The sequence below is a fragment of the Glossina fuscipes genome, unplaced genomic scaffold (assembly GCF_014805625.2).
Source record: "Glossina fuscipes isolate IAEA_lab_2018 unplaced genomic scaffold, Yale_Gfus_2 61646, whole genome shotgun sequence".
Lineage (NCBI taxonomy): Eukaryota > Metazoa > Arthropoda > Insecta > Diptera > Glossinidae > Glossina > Glossina fuscipes.
Genome location: NW_024003855.1, coordinates 458420 through 478646, shown reverse-complemented (window position 1 = coordinate 478646; position 20227 = coordinate 458420). Strand labels below are relative to the sequence as shown.

Below are 20227 nucleotides of genomic sequence, written 5' to 3'. Positions count from 1 at the left end.
CTCTACCTTCTACAACTTTTTGGTGACAATATCGACCACTATATCGTTCGAGCTACAAGAGTTTGATTCCGCCGTCTTTGCCTGGTTATCTTCATCATTAGCAATGATACTGACATCTTCAATCAGCCAAATATTAATCGATCTAATTCAATACAATCTATTACTTAAATGGTTTCTACAAAATAACCATTTCTGCTTACAATAATTTTACGATTTGAATTATCGTGGAATCTATGGACTTTCCATGTATCGGAGTAGCTTACTTAGATACTCTTTAGCGTTTGATTTAAATTTGGAAGGTTGTCTTTTTTATCTAATGCAGTAGTCAAGGAACCAAACCTCTAAACTAGTTACCGGTGATTTCTTGCCATGCCACATTTCAAATAATGCCATTATCTTCAGTGCTTTTATTGGAGCTCTATATTGCGCAAGCACGCGGCTGCTTTTATTGTCTATATTCGCAACAGTTTGCCGCAATTTTATTCATATGCAGATTTTAAAATTAATAATTATAAAGGTGAAAAATGAATGCAACATATTTCAAAGTGGGGAAGCAAACAACGAACTAATTGAACATATAGAACGCTATTTTCGTAAAAACAAACACGCAGATATAAATAAGAAATGTGAGACAAATTTACCATGTTCATAAATTTGTCATGATGTATTCTTGGGCGGTTTTGTATAAGAGTGTCAGCAACCGCGTCCTCAATGCACCGAACTTCTATATATCTTGTTTTGAATTGCTCCTTTTGAATTATTATGTTTTTGCATACGTATTTCCTTCTCAAAATTAAATTCCGTTATGTACAAAATCCAAATATTTCCATTGCCAAAGCGATAGTCAGATGATAAGGGTATCACAACCGATAGTACTGCCGAAAGCGTTTCTGCGGAATTTAGATCTCTACATTTCCATCTTTGCCCCTTGTCACAATAAAATCTCGTTTGTTACGAGCAACTTTGGCCCTTGAGGAAGTTTTAATAATTTCAGTTTATCATTTTTCAGAGTCATCTGGCGCAGGTGGTGTCAGTGAAATCAAGATAAACATACTCTGGTTTTGTTAGGTTAAATAAAATGTACACTTCTACTCGCGGTCAATTTTTTAGTAACTATGTGAAGAGTCGACATGCGTTTGATGTGTTCAAATAACCGGCCACAATGTATTCTCTGCCTCGTGATTTAAATTTATTTTGCTGACATTTATCGAACCCAATTGCCTTAAAGTCAAATGCTCTTAAATCTCTTACTGTAGGTGTTTGCCATACTATAATTTACAAGATGCTATTTATTCTAGCGCTTTAGTTGGCGTCCTATTAAGTAACAATGCAGCTGTGTGGATTGATTCAGGCTGTAATGCCTGCGTCAACCAGCATAAGCTTTGCCAAATCAATTAGAGTAGAATTGAAACGTTCCGCGATATCTTTCTGTTGCAGTGCATATAGTGCCGTTAATTACCGCCAAATTTCATTTCCCTTCAATTAATAATTAAAAACCTTACTGACAAACTCCGCACTGTCGTCACTTCTCAGAATTTTTAATTTCGTTCCTTTTTTACATTCAGTATTTGTTTTAAATTCCTTGAAGTTCTCAAAGGCTTCTCTTTTATTTCGCAGAAAGTAAACGCATAGAGAATCGAGAACCATCTTCAATAAAAGTAAGAATTATCTTCAATAAAAGTGAGCACATATTTTGCACCATCAATGTGGTAATAAATTCACATACGTCCATATGGACTATTTTGAGTTTCTTTCCGTTGCTCGCATGTCGAACAAATCGTCCGTTGACAATAGTTTCCTGGTGTTCTCCGAATTCTTCAAACATATCCTTGTTGCACCATATGCAGGATGGTGTATGACCATGGACACACCAACTTTTTAACGATAGTGTCGTCATTTGTTGCTGCAAACCGTCCATTTTTACAGTTACTGCTATTTTCTTAAATCTCCTATTCCCCCCACCTTTCGTATTCGATACTTTGGCTTCTTGAGTAATATTTGCTTCCCTACCAAAAATTGATTAATGGTATATTGATGGCGTTCAATCCTGGTAAATCGTTACGTGATTCTAAAAAAAATTACAAAACAACATACTTAACAAACTTTTCTGGGATAGCGTTAAATTTGCAAACATATTGTTGCACACATCCATCATGGATCGTTTTCGAGCCCAGCAACCGTTTAAATAAACTCACTTCCCTTAGTGGCACCTCTGGTCCAGGAATTTGCCCCTTGGTTCAGTCTGTTGGAGTTAGCTTTTTATTTCCTTCTTGCAGTAGCAAAAAAAAGCCAACAATTTTATCGAAGCATATATTTTAAAATTAACATTGATAGAGATAAAAAAAGAATGAGGACTATTTCAAAGTGAGAAGACAAAAAATGATTACGTCCATTGTAATAAGAGTTTGCAAATTAACACGAAGTCATTCCAATCAACGTTACGATTAAATCGCTCGGGCATGTCGTTTTGTTAAGACATACACAGGACAACTAATTGGTATATTGCCCCATGTTGTGTTAAATAAGAATAAAAAAAGTTGCTGATCAATTCCAAGTCATTTTCGCTTTTAAGTATCTTCAATGGATGTCTATTGATCTCTCGGGCATTGATTAATATTCCTTGAATTTCTTAGAAGTTTCGTTCTTACGACACGTTTTACGCTGTTTGAATGCCAGAATTTGAATGGCTGAAATCCTCAAGATAATTGTTGGCCCTTTCACTCTTTGTTCCCAATTTCATCAGCTTCTTTTGCCTTCGGCGTATTTCAAGAAGTTTCTTATCTTTTGCGACACACATATGCACCACATACAAAATTAGAATATGAACAAATAGGTATCAAAAAAATTGTTTCGTGTCTAAGCTCATATTCTGTAATAAACTTAACCTTTTATTATAGCGAAGTTTAAAAACTGAACAATGGAAAAGTGAATTACAACTTCAGAAAATAATAAAAGCTGATTCAAGGCTAACATAATTAAAAATATTTCGTCGCAAGCAAGTTATCAAAACAAAATAATACACTTTGCATAATTATTTTCTGTTTTTCCTGTTTGAAGTTTGCTGGAAACTATTCAATTCGTTATAATAGCTAAGATATTCTTTTTATTTGATTGCCAGTGTTCAGAAATGACACCGGATAACAGGTAGTGATCCTCTTATAACTTTTCAGTTTTCAAGTTTCTTGAAGTATTTCCATGGTTGTCGATCATAGAGTACTATAACACAAAAAAAATTCAAGTGTATTTATGTATCATTGTAAACAAAAGTAGTAATAAACACGTTGAAGCAATCGATCCACAGTGCATTCGTTTGCAACGAACCCTACAAATCGATAGCCGCCTATAGGAGTGAAGTTATACTAACGTTAAGCAAAAAGAAACAAAGCATACTTTTTGTTATGCCATTTATCCAAAATAGTACATTTGCAAATAAAACAATATTTTTTGCTAACGTAGGTAAATTTTGTAAAAAAAAATTTGGTGCATTTTGGGAGCATAAAATGGTATAACAGCAGAACGAATCTGAAATGAATCAATTTTATTTTTATTAACTCCTGTGACAAAAGCACTTTAATTTCATAGATAGCGATAGCGTGTGATCACAAGGTATTGCAATGACTGTCTTGGCCCCTCGACACTAAGTAAGTTAGCTAAGATAATTTGATATTTAATGCTGTGTGGAAAAGTTATAACAACTTAATAAAAATAATCACACGTTTGTAAACTTTTTGCATCCGCTTGAGTGACGATGTAGGCAAAGGGTCTCGCCTAACAACTGAATGGTCTTGGGTTCAAATCTCAAATGCAGTAGAGTTTTTAGTTAGGCCCATAACCTGAGATGCTAACGCTTTAAGAGTTTAGTTTTACAATTTATTTCCCTAGTTAAATTAATTAAAATAATAATAATAATCACAACATAATCTATTCCGAATTCCATTGCTAGCGTCTATAAAAAATATACTTCTTATTCGTGAGTCAAAGTTCTAATAAAGATGCAATTCTTCTGATTGCTACCACATCTGCAGGTAGATCTAACAACCTTCTCAATATAGTCTTTATCTTTGATATACGCTTTCCCCAATATAATGACATCCTAAACATCCATGATACGATGTTGGATTTAAATTCTTTAGAGGACTTTTCATTTCTTTCCTAAAGGATTTTTCAATTAGTCCTGTTTTCCCTTTCTCTTAATTGAAGATCATTGCTCTTCTTTTTATGTATACATAAACTCTGATATTTTCACTTTTTCTAACTTATCTAACCTAATCATAATCACCTAAGATTAAGATGATTGATTGATTGAAGATCATAATAAAATTGATATTACTTCATTTACAAGTCTTACATTAATCTTTGGGTGCTTCCCTTATGAACATATATATTGCAGCGTTCTCTTTTAGATATGCCCATATTTGGTATTTCCTCACCCCGAATACAATAGTCTTACGTTGCTCCCAGCATCAGTCAACTGGTCAATGCAGGCTTGAAATTCATAAGAAAAAAACGAAAAACAAGTTGTTCAGAAAATTCAAAAACAGTAGTTCTGTTTGAGATTATGTTATGGCCTTTATTCTCAGAAGTAATTCTCTCAATTCAGCTCCGAAAACTTTTTTTTTGATGAAATCTGCTTTCTTAAGTAATTCCATCACGATTTTACGAAATTATCAACTTTGAAAGAAAGGCCACCTCATTCTTCCTTGCTTGCTACGAAACATTGAATAATTGTTAACTTTCAAAGGTTTTTGTTAAATTCTTCTAACTAAACTTTCACTCTATTTTAACACATTGTCTATAATCAATCTGTAAGAAAAATTTTTTTAATCATGGGATATCATAATTTCTAAATTCGTTGAGTTTATTTGTCTAGCAGGTCCAGATGGCTCTTTCTCTTGAAATTTTACTGCGTTAGAACGTATAGCTTCGACCTTTTCCTCGAAACCTGTAGACTTCCTATTTTCGGGAAGATTGGATTTCTCCTTCCAGCTTCCAAAATCGGTAATGGAAACTTTGTCGAAAATTACACAGAGAACAAATTGATAACAAATATTGTAGTTTTAATAAAATATGCTATTATTATTATTATAATTTTACACCAATGAAATAAATTCTTAAACTAAAAAGAAAAAGACATTGAGCACTAGTAACCTTATCGACTCTTATTTAGAAAAGAACATTAGATATTAAGCCTAACAGTTTCAATTAAGTAATTTATTGTATTGATATTGCGTTCTGTTACTGATTTTTGGATGTACATAGGATTAGTTGCTCCAAATGCAATACTTTTAGCAATGGAAAATTTAAGACAATCACAAAAAAGGTGCTTTATAATGAGAATTTGTCCACAATTGTAAATTGGGGAAGAAGACTTTTTTAAGATCCATTGGTCAGTTGCCGTTGTATGGCCAAGGCGAGTTCCCGAAAATATGTTGATCTTGATTTTCCTAATACTTGTTGGATATAGAGGTGGAATTAATTAAAGACTGATAGAAGAGCATCGCTGATGATAGTATTGTACATTTTCTACCATAATTTTCTCTTGAACATTTCTTCCAATGAAAGTCCAACATTTCCATAACAGAATCCATAATTAGACGTGCAGATGTAGCTTACCTCGCCGTTGGATCAGCTTGCTCATTTTTTAATAAACTGATATGATTTGGTACCTAAAGCATTATAATTTTATCGGCGGACGTTGTAATGATATTCCTTAATTTGATAACGGCGCTCCATTTTGAGATCGAAGGATTTCTCATAGTTTTTAATATAGACAAAGTATCACTAACAATGGCAGCTTTTAGGTTAGCTTTATAAGGAAAGTTCGTAGCGTAAAGGAAAGTTCCGGTTTCGGTTGGGAAAGTAAAACATGTGATAAAGAAGAACCTGTCCTGAAGCATCTACCACGGCACAAGCAAGTGGCAGACCGAAGGATTTAGAGCCATCTGTATATAAAAGATTCCATCAGTTACTCTCCAGTATTTGGGTTTTTTCAGCAATTAAATTCCTGAAAACGTAATTTGAAGTGTCTTCTTTCTCGTACATAGACAGAGAAATGTCGAAAGGTTAGTCTTTGAAAACCCATGGAGATTTAGGAAGGTTCAATTGCTTCGCAAAATACAAATAATAGTCAATTGCGGATGGTGGCTTTCGAATTTTCTTGGCAACAATAATCCTTTTCACATCTACACCGAGATTAGATTTGCTTGAATTAAGAAGCTTGGGCACGTTTTTAGCTGTTAATTCAAAAAGTCTATTTTCTAAAGCTAGAAGACCAGTTTCACTTATGATGTTGTTAATGGGTGTCGTCCGAAAAGCATAATAGCGAAAGCTTGGTAATAGACTGATTTAAGGATGTTGACATTTTATTTGCAGCTATTGCCATAAATTATGAAAGCAAAGTTAATCTTGCTTAAAACAAGCATTTTGGTAAGATAAGTAATAGTGTTAATGTGCGCATGGGTTTTCCAAGCAACGTTTTGTATGAAATTCACCTTTATTAAAATTGATTTTTTTAACCGAAGACAGTGGGTTTTCTAACGATATTTGTTGAAAAACGTATGCCCAAGAATATGGAGCGTCAGCACGTTTAGTACTGGTAAGTCATTTATATGCATCAATCGAATTCCTGCATCACACATATCTGCTTTCGACAAATGCGCAATTTTTTTAATTCTTGTATTGAAATTTTATCGCCTGACGTATTTGCTCATGTGGTAATCTCTCGTACAATAGATTCGAGAATATTGGTTGCTTTCGTACTATCATTCTCTTTAATAAAATGTATATGTCGTCCCCGCGGAGACAATGTTCATTTCCCGGTATACGGCAAAGAATTTCACTAATTTCATTGAAAGCAATTTGAACAAAAGTGCCAGAAAGAGAAGATCTTGTGAAATGCCGTTCATTAGTAGAAAAGAATCAGAGAGATGATTATCTCTAATTTTAAATCGCCGATGATGAGCGATGAATGATTTCATATAGTTGAAGAATTTGGGTTCAACATACCATGGTTCCATAGTGTAACATAAAGACCAACTCTGTCAAATGCTTTTGTGAAATCAACTGAGAGAATTGTTATCTAATTTCATTCAGAAATTGCTTTGGTTGTAAAATAATCAGTATGTAAAAGAGCGTTGATGCAACCTCTACCCAGCTTGAAACCAATTGGTTTTGTAGTCAGGTTCTTGGACTCAAGAAACCAAAATAGTCCAGATGCCATAATCTTTTAAAATGTTTTTGAGAGGCAACATAAAAGAGAGATTGGGCGATAATCTGATGCGATGGAGACATTTTTAGATTTTGGAACTGGAACAACTGCCGCCAGTTTCCACATGTAAGGAAGGTGGCCAGTGAAAACCATCTTATTATATAGGCCAAGTAATTACTTTCTACTTGAGTTCGACAGAGCACTGATCATTTGGTATGAGATGCAATTCAGAAAACAACTTTTAAGTTCTAAGTATATATACAATTTTCCAGGAACATAGCACATCTGTCAATAGCATTTGAAAGAGAAATTGGAGTCCTTTTATTTTCGATAAGATCACTCGAAAAGTTGCTATCTTGGAGTCTTCCCACCGAACTTATTTAAAGTAATTAGTAATCCCGTCTGCGTCAGTTAAAGTTCCATTGGGAGTGCAGATGGCAGAAATTTCATTCAAATTTGAAGTTCCACTGAGTCTGTTGATTTTGTTATATACAACTTTCATTGAACTTTCTGCGAATTCTTTTCGAAAAAAGTTCAAAATTGAGTGCCTTTGATTTTCGTAATTTCATCTCGAATAGAGCATTGGCCTTTTTATTTAATAATGATCAGTACATATTTTAAAGCAGTGCAATAAATCCAATAACAAAAGCGTGTTGTTCCACCAAGGAAGACTAGCTCGTTTAAAAAAGTTTTTGGATTGGATCGCAGCCGTGCGAATGGTCCTAGACGTAATAGCAGCATCATAGCTGCAGTTGCCGTTAAATGGCTTTGTGTTCAAAAATGACTCTGCATATTTGGAGTAATTAAACAAATCTGCTTATCCCAGAGGAATTTAACTTGTTTTGCCGAAGTAACGGAGGAGTTTGAAATGTTAAGATTGATTATGATTCGAAAGTAATCACTATTAAGTTGATCATCAGAAATAGACCAGGAAACCAGAGAAAAAAGTTGCGTAGACCGACATCTTAAATCAATATGCTAAAAAGTGTGATGAGTTGAAAAATACGTTGGTCTTTTATCATTTAAAACGCAGAGATTGCTTTGAATGAAGGCATTTTCTAAAACAGTACCACGATTCTTGTTCCCTGTTGAGCTCCAGATGTTGTTCCAACTGCAAAATTCGCCGCATATAATTAAAGGGGGGAATTACGGAGAATAAATTATGAAGCTCACTGAGAAAACGATTGTGAACGCGGAATATAGAATAAAAGCACTGTAAATTTTATGTTAAAGACTATTTGTATCGCTACGGCTTATATGTATGAGATTAAACTGATGCCACTGAATCAACTCACTGATTGGAATATGAATTTTGATCAGTATTCGAGAAGTATTCAGTATATGTTTTGGGTGAATAACATTCTACGATAGACCTCTTGAAGGGGTATAAAGGTTGGGTTAAAATAACTTGTGAGTATGCGGAGTCCGTCAAAGTTATTAATAAGTCCCTCAATGTTCCATTGTTGAATTTTAGTAATTTTAATTGTAGTAAAGTGAAAACGTAATGATAGGTAAGTGTTGACATGTTAGCGTCTCCGTCGAAAATGTCGCTGTACGACTTTTATCTGAATAACTTATTCTTATTAGTTCTTACGGTACTTAAGTGGTTGCGTTTGAAGTGCAACGAGTGGCCACACGTGAATAATTTAAAATTGAAGGTTGATTAAAGGATGAAAGATTGGATTCATTACAACTTGTAATTTATTGAATGTAGTTGAGCGCTGGTGACTCTTAGGTTTTAGGATATGTGTTGTTGTTTTAATTTTTTCAATATTATATTTGGCAGGTGATGGATCTGGTTTCTCAATATGGTTTTTGGCTGATGATAGAATGGGTTTGTCATTGGCAGAACTTGGAGTTAAAAGCTTATTAGACTCGATTTGCGAGGCGACGGCAGCGTAGGTATTACTTTCATTGATTCCTTGGATTTCAGTTGAGTTTAATTCCCGGTACTTGCGTCGCGGGTTTTAAAATTTCGGGCATTCGTATATAACGTGGACATTGTTTGTCTAACGCCGAGTGCTGACCATTGCAATTGATGCAGAAACTACAGATATCAGCATATGTAGGAAGACCACAATTAGCTCAAAATGGAGCACTGGTGCACCTTTTTACCGTATGACCCAAACGTTGGCAAGTTATGCATCTCATGGGATTTGGAATGTAGAGTTCCACTTTATGCTTATAGGAAGCCTCATCAACAATTTGCGGTGACCGATAACGGTCAAAAGTCATAATTATCTTACCTAAGGTGAGGAGCTTCTCCGTCGTCATTTAATTAAGTAAATGTATAAACGTCAGTTACGATGGTAGATGTTTTAAAGACAGGGCATAAATTAGGCCTTTTACCGAGCTGAGTTTGTTGTGTAGTTTAGCGGAAAATTGGAAATAAATTAGCTAGTGATTTTGACTTTAAGAGGAACTCTGTCGCGCGCAGATTACCATCAAGAGCAAGTAAATTACTATAGCGTAAAATCGAGATGGAGTGTATATATGTTGTAATGTCATTTAGGGGTTTTTTTAGAGCGAAAGGCCTGATCTGTGAAATCGTTATGCTAGCATTCGTTGAAGATATAACCACATATTTTTTGTCAATCGGAATGATGGTACTGATTGGTAATACCGGAAAATTCAAATTTGTAATTTTTTTCTTTGCGGTGATTCGTCCGCCAATGAATGAAACCTATTTGAGTTTTTATCTGGCGGCCCCGGGACCGTACTAGCGTTTTGTTGTCACTTTATTATTTAGTAATTTAAGAGAAAGAAATCGCTTATTAGAAAAAGATTGCAAACTACTAAATAATGGAAAATGTCAATTGTCAGTTGTTTTCAATTTATATTTACTTTTTCTTTTAATTTTTTTTAGTATATAAAGAAAATAAACGCACAGGCGGTATCCGCGATAACCAGCTTGGCAAAAAAACTGGAAAGACGAAAAGGTCAGAACAGTCAAAAAATCGCAGACGTAAACAGAACACGAATGAAAATATAATATTAATGATGATGATCTGTAAAAAATCAGGATGGCGTATTATGCGCGGTGCATAAATTCTATTACCCGTGCCGCTAGCAGAAAAAGAAGAAATTCAAAGAGTAACAAAACGGTTTGCATAATTACCTGAAATAAAATGAGTAATGTTATCCGACAAAAATGGTAATTTTTCCCTGTTTGATGGAAGGTGAACGAAATAAAATAAAAATATACTATATTTATACACAAGAATATCTTCTAGAGATACTCTCAATTTATACTGCCGTGAAAGTTTGGTGATCGAATTCCAAGTAAAGCAAAGAATACATTGCACTTATAAATTTCAGAAGTTTTAGTTTCTGAATATCAATTTTACGTGGCCACGAAGTCAGCGAACTCAGCCAATGTGTCACCTTGCGAGATATCGAAAAACTAAATTAAAAGTAGTACTGCCGAGAAATTAAAAGTTAGCCACCACTTTAAGATAAAATTTATTAGCAATAAATTAAGAGGTCTAGCAGACCTTCATATTCATTCATATTAAATAACGCTTCCTTAGTGGTGTCTTAATTTGATAATGGAGGTATTTATATAAATTTTCCAAATTTTTAATAACAAATTTTATTAGTTCTTTATAATTTAACACAATAAATGAAATAACTTTGTACAAGTAGAATATTTATAATAATAAAAAAGAACAATGTCAATGAATATAAAAATATTTATATGGAAATAAGGAATTTTACGTATATATTAACTAAATTTATTAGATTAACGAGAACCGAACCTATACATTAAATATACATAAATTACAAAGAACAAATATGTATATATATAAAATGAAGTTTTTTTACTTTTATTGAGAGGAAGGTAGCTTAGAAGTCGTCGGACGCAACTTCGGAGTCTTCCATTGAAATCATAGGCTGAAAAAGACCATAGGTAGATGAGGGCGGAGAATGGCCCAGATTTTACGATCTGCCCTTTCAGTAAGTAGGCTTCGTTGTTCCGTTTCTTCTTATAAGGGTAAAGCACATATATTTTTTTTTAGTTGTAATCGTTTGTGGAATGCCCGTGAGACAAAAAGTTAAAATCCCTCAGGTGTCCCGAACTAGCTAGCTCAGTAGTAGCACGTGTCTCTACAGCCTCGGATTCTCTTAAAATGTGACTCTAAAAAAAGCAATAAAGTCCTTAGTTCGATAGACGGGCAGAATGTTAAGACATGCAGACAGTTTCCCCGTTTCAGATAAAAGTAGGGTTTATAGGGACAGGCTATATATAGGAGGATTTACAGACGCATTTTTTATAACGTTAAAGTTTAGCAAGTTAATTTTTTGTCGCTTGTCTGCATTCGCTACCAACATGCAAACCTAGCACTGCTAACCTGCGTTGTGTGCATGCGCTTAAGCCATTCGACGAAAGGAGCTACAAAGTGGTACCACAGATATGATGTCGCTAAAACTTTGCTTTACGCTTAGCAATGTAATCGTGAACTTTGGTTCAATTTATTGAACAATTTTTATAACTAAATTTGGGTGCGATTTTGTTAAACGTTGATTTAGCGAATTCGACGATCATAATAGAAAAGGAATCTACTTAAGCTTCATAAGATCTGCTCTAGAATATATCATTGGCGTCCATTTTCAAGCCATGGAACTTTGCAAAAAGAATTCTTTCTTCTTGTATTGTGGAGCCCGGGTTGCGGCTCGTCAGCCTCCTTGCAATCCCGCTAAAAATAAAACTGCGTCATGAGAAAACCGTAAGGTTTTTCTAAGTATTTCATTTTCGGCAAAGTTATTATATGATTCTATTTACTCGTTCATTTTGTCTGAAAGAACCAGCATCAATATTCCTGTCCGTCCTTCAAGAAAAGTTGTTTTTGTGAAACTTAACCACTTAATTTTGAGTCAATGCATTATTGTCTTAGAAGTGTGCACCCTCCTTTCTAGCATTTGTTTGCAAATTTTTATACAGAACACCGAGGGATGAGGGATACATGCCAGAGAACACATACAGGGTATGTATACTCTCAATTAGCAATAAATCTAGAAGGATTTAAGCGTGTCCATCTGTTCGTCTGTGTAATGTCTGTCGTAAACATTTTCCTGGGCGTAAAAATGAAGCTATCGGCTTCAAATCTAGTCGAAACCTTAGAAGTTTCTGCACGCAGGTTGGTGTTGAAAATGGGTCAAATCGTTTGAAGGACACATCCACAGTGCCACCTAAACTGACAATGTACAAAAATTTAAACACATATTCTATGGGCAATATTGTAGCATTTGTGCATAAAAATGGAAAAAATCGATCACGAATTTTATAGTGTATTAAAATTTAATTGTTTTTTCAATACCTTCATAAAGAGCAGAGCAAGCTTAAAAAAAGTATATTTAATTCTTGGCCAGTTTCAAATCTGGAACGCACTTAAACAAATCCGCCTATTCCTTTGTCCATCTGTCTGTTTGCGCAACTCTGTAGTATCTGTGGTAAACATTCTCCCGTTCGCAAAAATGAAGATATCGCCTACAAACTTGCAAAAGAATTTGAAAGTGACCCGAACTTTTCAAAGAACACGCCTACAAAGTTCGCATCCATATATAAAAAAAAACTGGAAATACCGTCGCTCGTTGTATTTTTTGCTTGTTACTCATAACCTACAACCATATTAGAAAAAATAAACCACGTCAACATACGGAATGAAGCTCTTTTCCTTTTTTCTACGATCACGATGATGGGTATGAAAGATTCGGTCACAACCAAACATAATTTTCTTACTTGTTTTTAAATATATTTGTCGGCATAATTTCGCAAGTGATGTTATTTGGGTCATTGTTAAAACCAAATTTTTCAATTGGAAATTTTTCTGATTAATTTTTCCTTTCCGCTCTTTGTTTTGATATTTTTTTAATGAGTTTTATTTATTTTCATGCAGTTAGCTTAAAATGCTATGCACATATTTTCCTTGACAATGTTCTTAATACGAAGTACGCTAATACCGTCTCTAGGAAGCATCTCTAATCGGAGGCTCTTTTCTGTAGCGTTTCCTGTTGGGTTATAAGTACAGGCGTGCTTACGATTTTGTCTTTTGCGCAATTTCCTAATTAAAGTTAGCACTTGTTTTCCTAGGTTTTTACAATGCACTGCCGCAATGTTTACCTTTATTGCGAAATCTTTTTTTTTTGCAAAATGTTGATTTTATCTATTTGCAATACATCTTACCTGATACCCAGCTGTGAGATTGAGTTACCAAGTAGGGCTCTGAAGTTTGTCATTATCAGAATACTTTCAATGTGTTGTTCATTTAGTTCAGGTGGTGTAGCCTATAAGATCCCTTAGGAGTCGGAATAAATGAAACGCTCTATTTTGTCGCATATCGTCGATGTATTTCCCTGACAAGGTTTAAAAAAGCATGATTGGAGCTTTGCAGAATATAAAATTGTTCGCCGCAATAATCCTTTCTGCAACTGAATTTGCATTGATGCAGCGAAGTCCCATTTTATTGTCGACTCACTAATACCACCAGAAAGACTTCTCGTTCACGAGTCAATATCTTTTTCACATGGACTTACTTCCTTAGCTTTCAATCACAGTTTGGAATAGCTTTTGTGGTTTTGTTTTCATACATAACTTTCGGTAATTGATAAAAATTGCAGATGAAATCTATGTAATGCCCTTCGCATAGACTGGGGAACCAACTTTCTCTAAACCAAACGTTTAAAAGATAGTCTCTTTTCGGTTCTACTTAAATGCAAATCTAGGACAACTTTTTATTCTGGCGCGTCCTAAAATCCTTGAGTGTCAATGGAGGGTGCACGAAAAATCGTCATTATCTGTATGTAACACAAGGAAACTAAGAAACACAATATTCTGAAATTATAATATAGAATTGGATGCCAATTTTTAAATTTTGAACTACCATGTAATGGAATCGGTATTATGTTGGTGCGCTTTTTTTATGGGTTTAAGTTCCCGCGATACAATAGTGGCCGCGGAATCATACTTGTAACGTAAGTCGGGGAACAGCCAAAGAATCACCAACAGTGGATGGTGGAGTAGAAAAAGACTTTTGAAGAGTGAAGATTGGAGTAGCAAAAAAAACAAAGAAATTGAACTGACACATATATGATTTATAGGCTTGGTGGAAATGTGATTAATACCAAGAAGATGAGTGATTTTATTACTACTCTATGATAAAAAAATCCTTTTCTAAGCATTTGCACCGTTCAAGGTCCAACGATTCTTTAATATTTCTATGTCATGCCATACGATTTCAATGCTTCAAATTGCAAACAGCACTTTGATGTTTTTGTTCTCACGTCCAAATTTTCATGCAAAATAGTGAATACACCATCCGTTGACGTCCTTGGGATGTCAGCTGTCTTTCTGGATTGGTGGCTTTACGTCGTTACGCAAAATCTTCACACCACCGACAAATTTTTGTTTGGCAGAAAAGAATTCCTAAAACAATTTCTAACCCGATAATGAGTTTGAATGGTTTTTTTCAAAGAACAATGGAAGTAGCTTCACTAAGGACACTGTAACTTCGATAATGAGTTTGAATGGTTTTTTTCAAAGAACAATGGAAGTAGCTTCACTAAGGACACTGTAACTTCCAAACAAAAGATTGAAATCGTGTGAAGTTTCGGACTTCAGTCTTCCAAATTATTGATCGAAGTGTTATATATCACCCCTACTCTTGTAATATGCATACAAATAACTACATCACATTTGCCAGCTGCTATTTCATTGCTTTTCTGACCCGCTCAACAATGTATCAACTCTTTATTTAGTACATGGTGCCGTGCTATGGAATACACTGTCTAATTAAAACAAAACAAGTGATGATTAGGCATTGCACATATTTTAAAATAATTGTGTGCCTTTTCAATTTTGCTGCACATAAACCGATAATTTGAAAATTTTTAGTAAAAAATCATAATGTTCACAACTTAAGTAATGGAACCCGCGCGCTAATGTCAAGCGCCTCGAAATTCATTAGGACAGCCCTGCTGGTAATTCTGTTGAACTCCTGCTGTACACAGCATTAGCATTAGCGATTTTCAGGCTCTGTTCCACACCGTTCTATAGTGGATTTCTTTGTACGCTTCCAGCTTAAATTAGAGAAGATACCGGGGCGATCTTTTTCTCTGCTGGCCTATATTTCCATTTTATGTTGTCGATAATGTCCCGTAAAAATCTTAATTTCTTTTCAATAATATTATAGAAATATTCTCCAAATGAAAATGAAGAAGCAAACGGGGAGGCCCGTTATAAAGCCGATCTTAGTAAATATCAAAAAATTAATTTAAACTCGAATCATTACTTACATAAAGCGTTGCCGCTCAAAAAGTGAATGCATCGAAAATCATCCTAGTGTATAGACAGGCCTCCTCATTCCAGGCTCATCAACTTTAAAACGGAATAAACATTTAAGATGCAAACGTGTTGTCAGCAAAACCGTAGCCTAGTACATAGTGTTGTCTTCGCTTTTATGTGTGAGTTTTTATCCTACGAGTTTCTGAGAAGGAAGCCGTTTTTGGTGAGTTGCTTCAACGAAATCAATTTCACTCTTTCGAACAAACTTTAAAAAGAGGTGCTTCCAAAACCACGTCTCTAGAAGACAATTAGTTTGAAATCGTCGAAAATTGATGCGATCATTTGATTAGTGCATATGGTGATTAGGCTGACCCTCTATTTTATATATATATTTATTCCTCTGTTATTTATTTGCAACTATTTACTATGTAATTTTTGCTGATTCTTCTTTTTTATTTATTGAAAATAGTATTGTTTGATGGTTTTGGTTTATTTAACTTTTTGATCTTAATACGATTATAGGGGACATTTTTTTAAATTAGCTCATAGGTAATCTGGTTTTCTTTTTTATTTGATTACATGCATTTTTAACTTATTTTATGTAACTGTAAACATAGACATAACAGCATTTTTGTGAGTTAATTTTACCAACACAAAAACTATATTTTTATATCCCTGAAAAAAGAAAATCAGTGCGAATGCTAACCACGCCCTAGTCTGCCTCCCCGCCTAATAACAGAACAATCAATGTTATTGATTTGGTTTTCAATTCAAATGTTTTCTTCAGTAATATTCGTATTTGGGCGCTAAAAAACCTCATACAATTAAAATGAAGCGTTCCGTTGTTTACATTCCACAATTTTTCAAAACTATTTTAAACTCTTTTATTCTTCTAACTTTTTTTTCATATGCATAATTTCCACTTAAGTTTGCTACCTGACGTAACATATAAATACTATTTTTTAATACATGTATGTTGTTAATGTAAAATAAATGTTCTGAACGAATTTTAGCAGTAACATATAAATACTATTTTTTAATACAAGTATGTTGTTAAAGTAACATAAATGTTCTAAACGAATTTTAGCAGTTCGGCATGGAAACACAAAAGTTAAGATTTCTGCAAAAGATTTTCTCATTGTTAAAAAGAACGATTAACCAAAGCAAAATCTTTGAACACACTAAGTGGCAGATTGTGCTGTCATTCTGTGTAATGAATCACTGTGTTTATACCTAATTAAAAAAAAATAGTAGCGATATCTGCTAAACATGATAATTATCATTGAGCATAGTATTTAAATCTTTAAGCAAATATTACGTTTGCTTACGGCATTTTCATATTCCTTCACTACATCTCACGGTCATTATAGGTAATCCAATAAAAACGCAATTAACTGTTTTGTGAAAATATTTCAACCAGAACGTACAGTTGAATGTCGCACGATTTACGTGCAACACAGAGAGATTGTATCGAAATTTCTAAAGTAGGAAAATCGTGTGTTGCGCAATATGCAAGAGTATAAAATGCCGTTAGTGGTTATTCTTTGGCTCAAATGTGGTTCGCTTTTGAACCATATTGTCTTTTTTAATCAACGTGGAGTCTTGCATAAATCGAGATTTAGTTATTCAGAACATTAAGAAAAATACATTTTTTTCTGAGTGCGGAACTTTCAGCTCATTTATGTGCTGAATGATCTTAGTTGATTCCTTGGATCAACCGACGGAGGAAAGAAATTTTTAGAATTAATGCGTTAACTATTGCATAATATGTAACACAAGATGAAATTTCCAATATTAATTCTGTGTAGATCTACATATAATATATATATATATATATATATATATGTATACAAGAGACGAAAGAACCAGTCTATGTCCCAACTTTCGTCATTCGAAAACTATTCAAACATATGTGACGCAATAGAAACATGAAAAATTTTTATTGCAAATAAGCAATGTAGAAATTACAACATAGATAATGGGCTCCAAATTTTTTATTACTTGCCTATAAACATATATTTATAAATTATTGTCACTATTTCCTAGATTCCCTTGTTCGTTTCGTATGTACATAGACACGTATTTATATACCACGTTTAAATACGAGGTGTGTTAATATAGGAACACGAATGATGTGTGAAACGTTATTTTTTAATAGATAATAAGAATTGCGTAAACTTAAAAAAACCTTACTTATTTATTACGATTTTGCACACGTTTTTGTTTTAGGAAATTGAGATAATTTATATGATTGTTAACTTTACCGAAACATTAAAGACGTTAAAGAAATTTAATGTGGCCAATAGGCCTTTGTATCATTCGAGATGTCAAGATTATTTACTTTATCTCAACCAAATTCCTTTAATTTTCCGATTTTTTCGAAATTACGGACTCAAAGCCGTAGGAATTTTAGTTTAGAAAATTACAATGGTTCCACTTCTTCATTATACAATTTTAGTGTTAAGTGTTATAAATGATATACATGGCAGTACAAATTTCTCTACACCTACAACGAACCAAAATTAATATGTGTGCCTAACTGGCAACTTATATTCGGGTCTGAAACTAACATACGTTTGAATAATGTTCAACAAGTCTTCGCTACAAAAAGTCTTTACTGATATTTTAGTACATGCTCACATGACAAAGAAATAACTGTCATATTACTGAGAAAACTTCGAATGCTACAGTCAGGTTGAAAGGTACAAAGAAGAAGTGATGGACTGTGGGATCATGCTATTGATACACACTGATGAGATTGCATATTTTTACAAACACTTTTATTTTGTTTGCTGAAATTGTCTCATACAAAGTTTTTTCTGCGGATCCTTCTTCCTCTAATGTCACTTCTTAATAAATAAGATAAGTTTCGCATGCGAATTTTTTGCAGATTTTCAAATCAAGCGCAATGCTATTAAATCGAAATCACTATACTTGAATTCTTCAAATAAATTCTAAATCACTACTTATTACATCATTTTAGTTTATGAATATACAAGCTGCTGTATTTAACGCTCATGCACTGTACTAATAACATTCTATCTTGCTGTGAGGGATTATTCAAATAAACAAATAAAAATCAGGTAGGAATTATCTACATAGCTTAACATTATCCTTTTCTTGGCAACAATGAAAACGCCATTGCTCTAGTGAAAAGATAATAAACGTCGTTGAATACTGAAGCAGAGCTCTGCATTTTAAACAATTATATGATATTGAGTGTAGAATACCACATGCTGTCATGTATACATATAGCGTATATACATGTTCAAACAGTATACGCATAAGATTCCATATATACGTATTTCTTTATACATTTTTACTATTAACGTAATGCCTCAACCAAGTGACATATATGTATTTAAGATGTTTTCTTTTCGTCTGTTTAAAACAAGAATAAGGAACACCGTACCGACAGTACACTTTAATCTCAATTTCATTTCCTTTGTTAGTTTAATTTAAGAGTTTAAGGAATGCGTGACTCAACCAATGAAAAGCAAGAGCTTTGTTGAAAAAGTATTGATGATTTAATTTAATTGAGCAGTCCTAAATTTATCATATTTGTCCACATTTCTGCAAAAATCAATCAAAATACGTTCACATAAAAAACAGTATGCTACGATATGTGGTATCTCTATTAAACTGTTCTTGCTTGCTTTTTTGTTTGGTTCGTTGGACAACGGGTAGTTAACTTACCCATTTTCTGCCGGGATAATCTGAGGTCCAGATTTCAATTCGTAGAACTCTATTTCATGAAAGTTTCTCCCTGACGTCTTAACAGTCGACAGCACACTGTCCAGCTCGTCATCGTCCGCAATGGAAAACTGGCGATCTGTTTCAAAGTCAAAATCCATAGCTATACAGGTCTTTACCATGAGATACTGTTTAATGTCGGTTTGCGTATCAGCACCTTTATTTAGAAATGTTGAAAACACGATTTGCTGTTACATGTGAATGTGATTTTGAATTCGTTTCGTGTTTTTTTTGTAATGTGGGCACAATTACACCGAGAGTAAAAAAAGCGATTGCGAACGACCACTGGTAATTATTAAAACAATTATTCTACTGAGCAATTTTTATTAGCATGGATATCTTAAAGCTTTTGAACTTAGTTAACAAATGCAACGATTATTATAAAGCACGAAAATCAGTAAGTGAATCGAAACCAGGAATTAAATATAAGTTAGCGGAGAGTGAGAGAGACAGAGACTAGATAAGATTTGTCGTATACAAACTTGGTTGAATTTTCAATGCACTGCACTAAGAAGATAAATAGATGTGAATACTTCTGATAGCAATATATAAGTGTGACAATGTATTATTCGACTATTGTTTAACACTGTTTAACAAATTTACATGTGGACAAATATTTTTTAATTATTATCTGTTATGTAACGTTTGTGCCTCAAATAAAATTAGGAACTGTGAAATAGTAGTTATCCATCATGTGTGCCAAAGAAGGCATGCGTGTTTCTATGAAACGGTTCAAAAAAGGTACAAGAAGAAGAAATAATTTTAATTACATTTCTCTTCTGGCTAAAGAATTGTCCATTAATAATAAATGAGAAACAAATAAATTAACCTAGGTTTAAGAATGCCGAAAGTGTCCATTAGCAGATCATTTAAATACATATATTGAAAATGTAAAGCACAATATTTATAAATTTATTATTCATTTTAGCAGTGCATAATTGTCGGTAAAAGCTAAATATTCTTCAAAGTTTTGTGCTCCACATACA

At 33.7% G+C, this 20227-nt stretch overlaps 1 protein-coding gene and 1 long non-coding RNA gene across 5 annotated transcripts in view; one reads left to right on the top strand and one right to left on the bottom strand.

Annotated features, from left to right (window-relative positions):
* LOC119643786 overlaps positions 1-10810 on the top strand; it is a 35819-nt gene extending 25009 nt beyond the window's left edge. For 3 of the 4 annotated variants that reach the window (XR_005248437.1, XR_005248434.1, XR_005248436.1), the window contains exons 3-4: positions 8994-9458; positions 10074-10810. This is a non-coding gene — a long non-coding RNA (uncharacterized LOC119643786). Of the gene's footprint in view, positions 1-7738; positions 9459-10073 lie in introns of those variants that run through there. The other variant, XR_005248435.1, reaches the window with a different exon arrangement.
* LOC119643782 (microphthalmia-associated transcription factor) overlaps positions 1-19723 on the bottom strand; it is a 97019-nt gene extending 77296 nt beyond the window's left edge. Inside the window, exon 1 of the mRNA XM_038043252.1 lies at positions 19185-19723. Within this exon, the coding sequence (XP_037899180.1) occupies positions 19185-19363 (179 nt within the window). The 5' untranslated portion in view covers positions 19364-19723. The remainder of the gene's footprint in view (positions 1-19184) is intronic.
* Between the last annotated feature and the right edge of the window lie 504 nt (positions 19724-20227).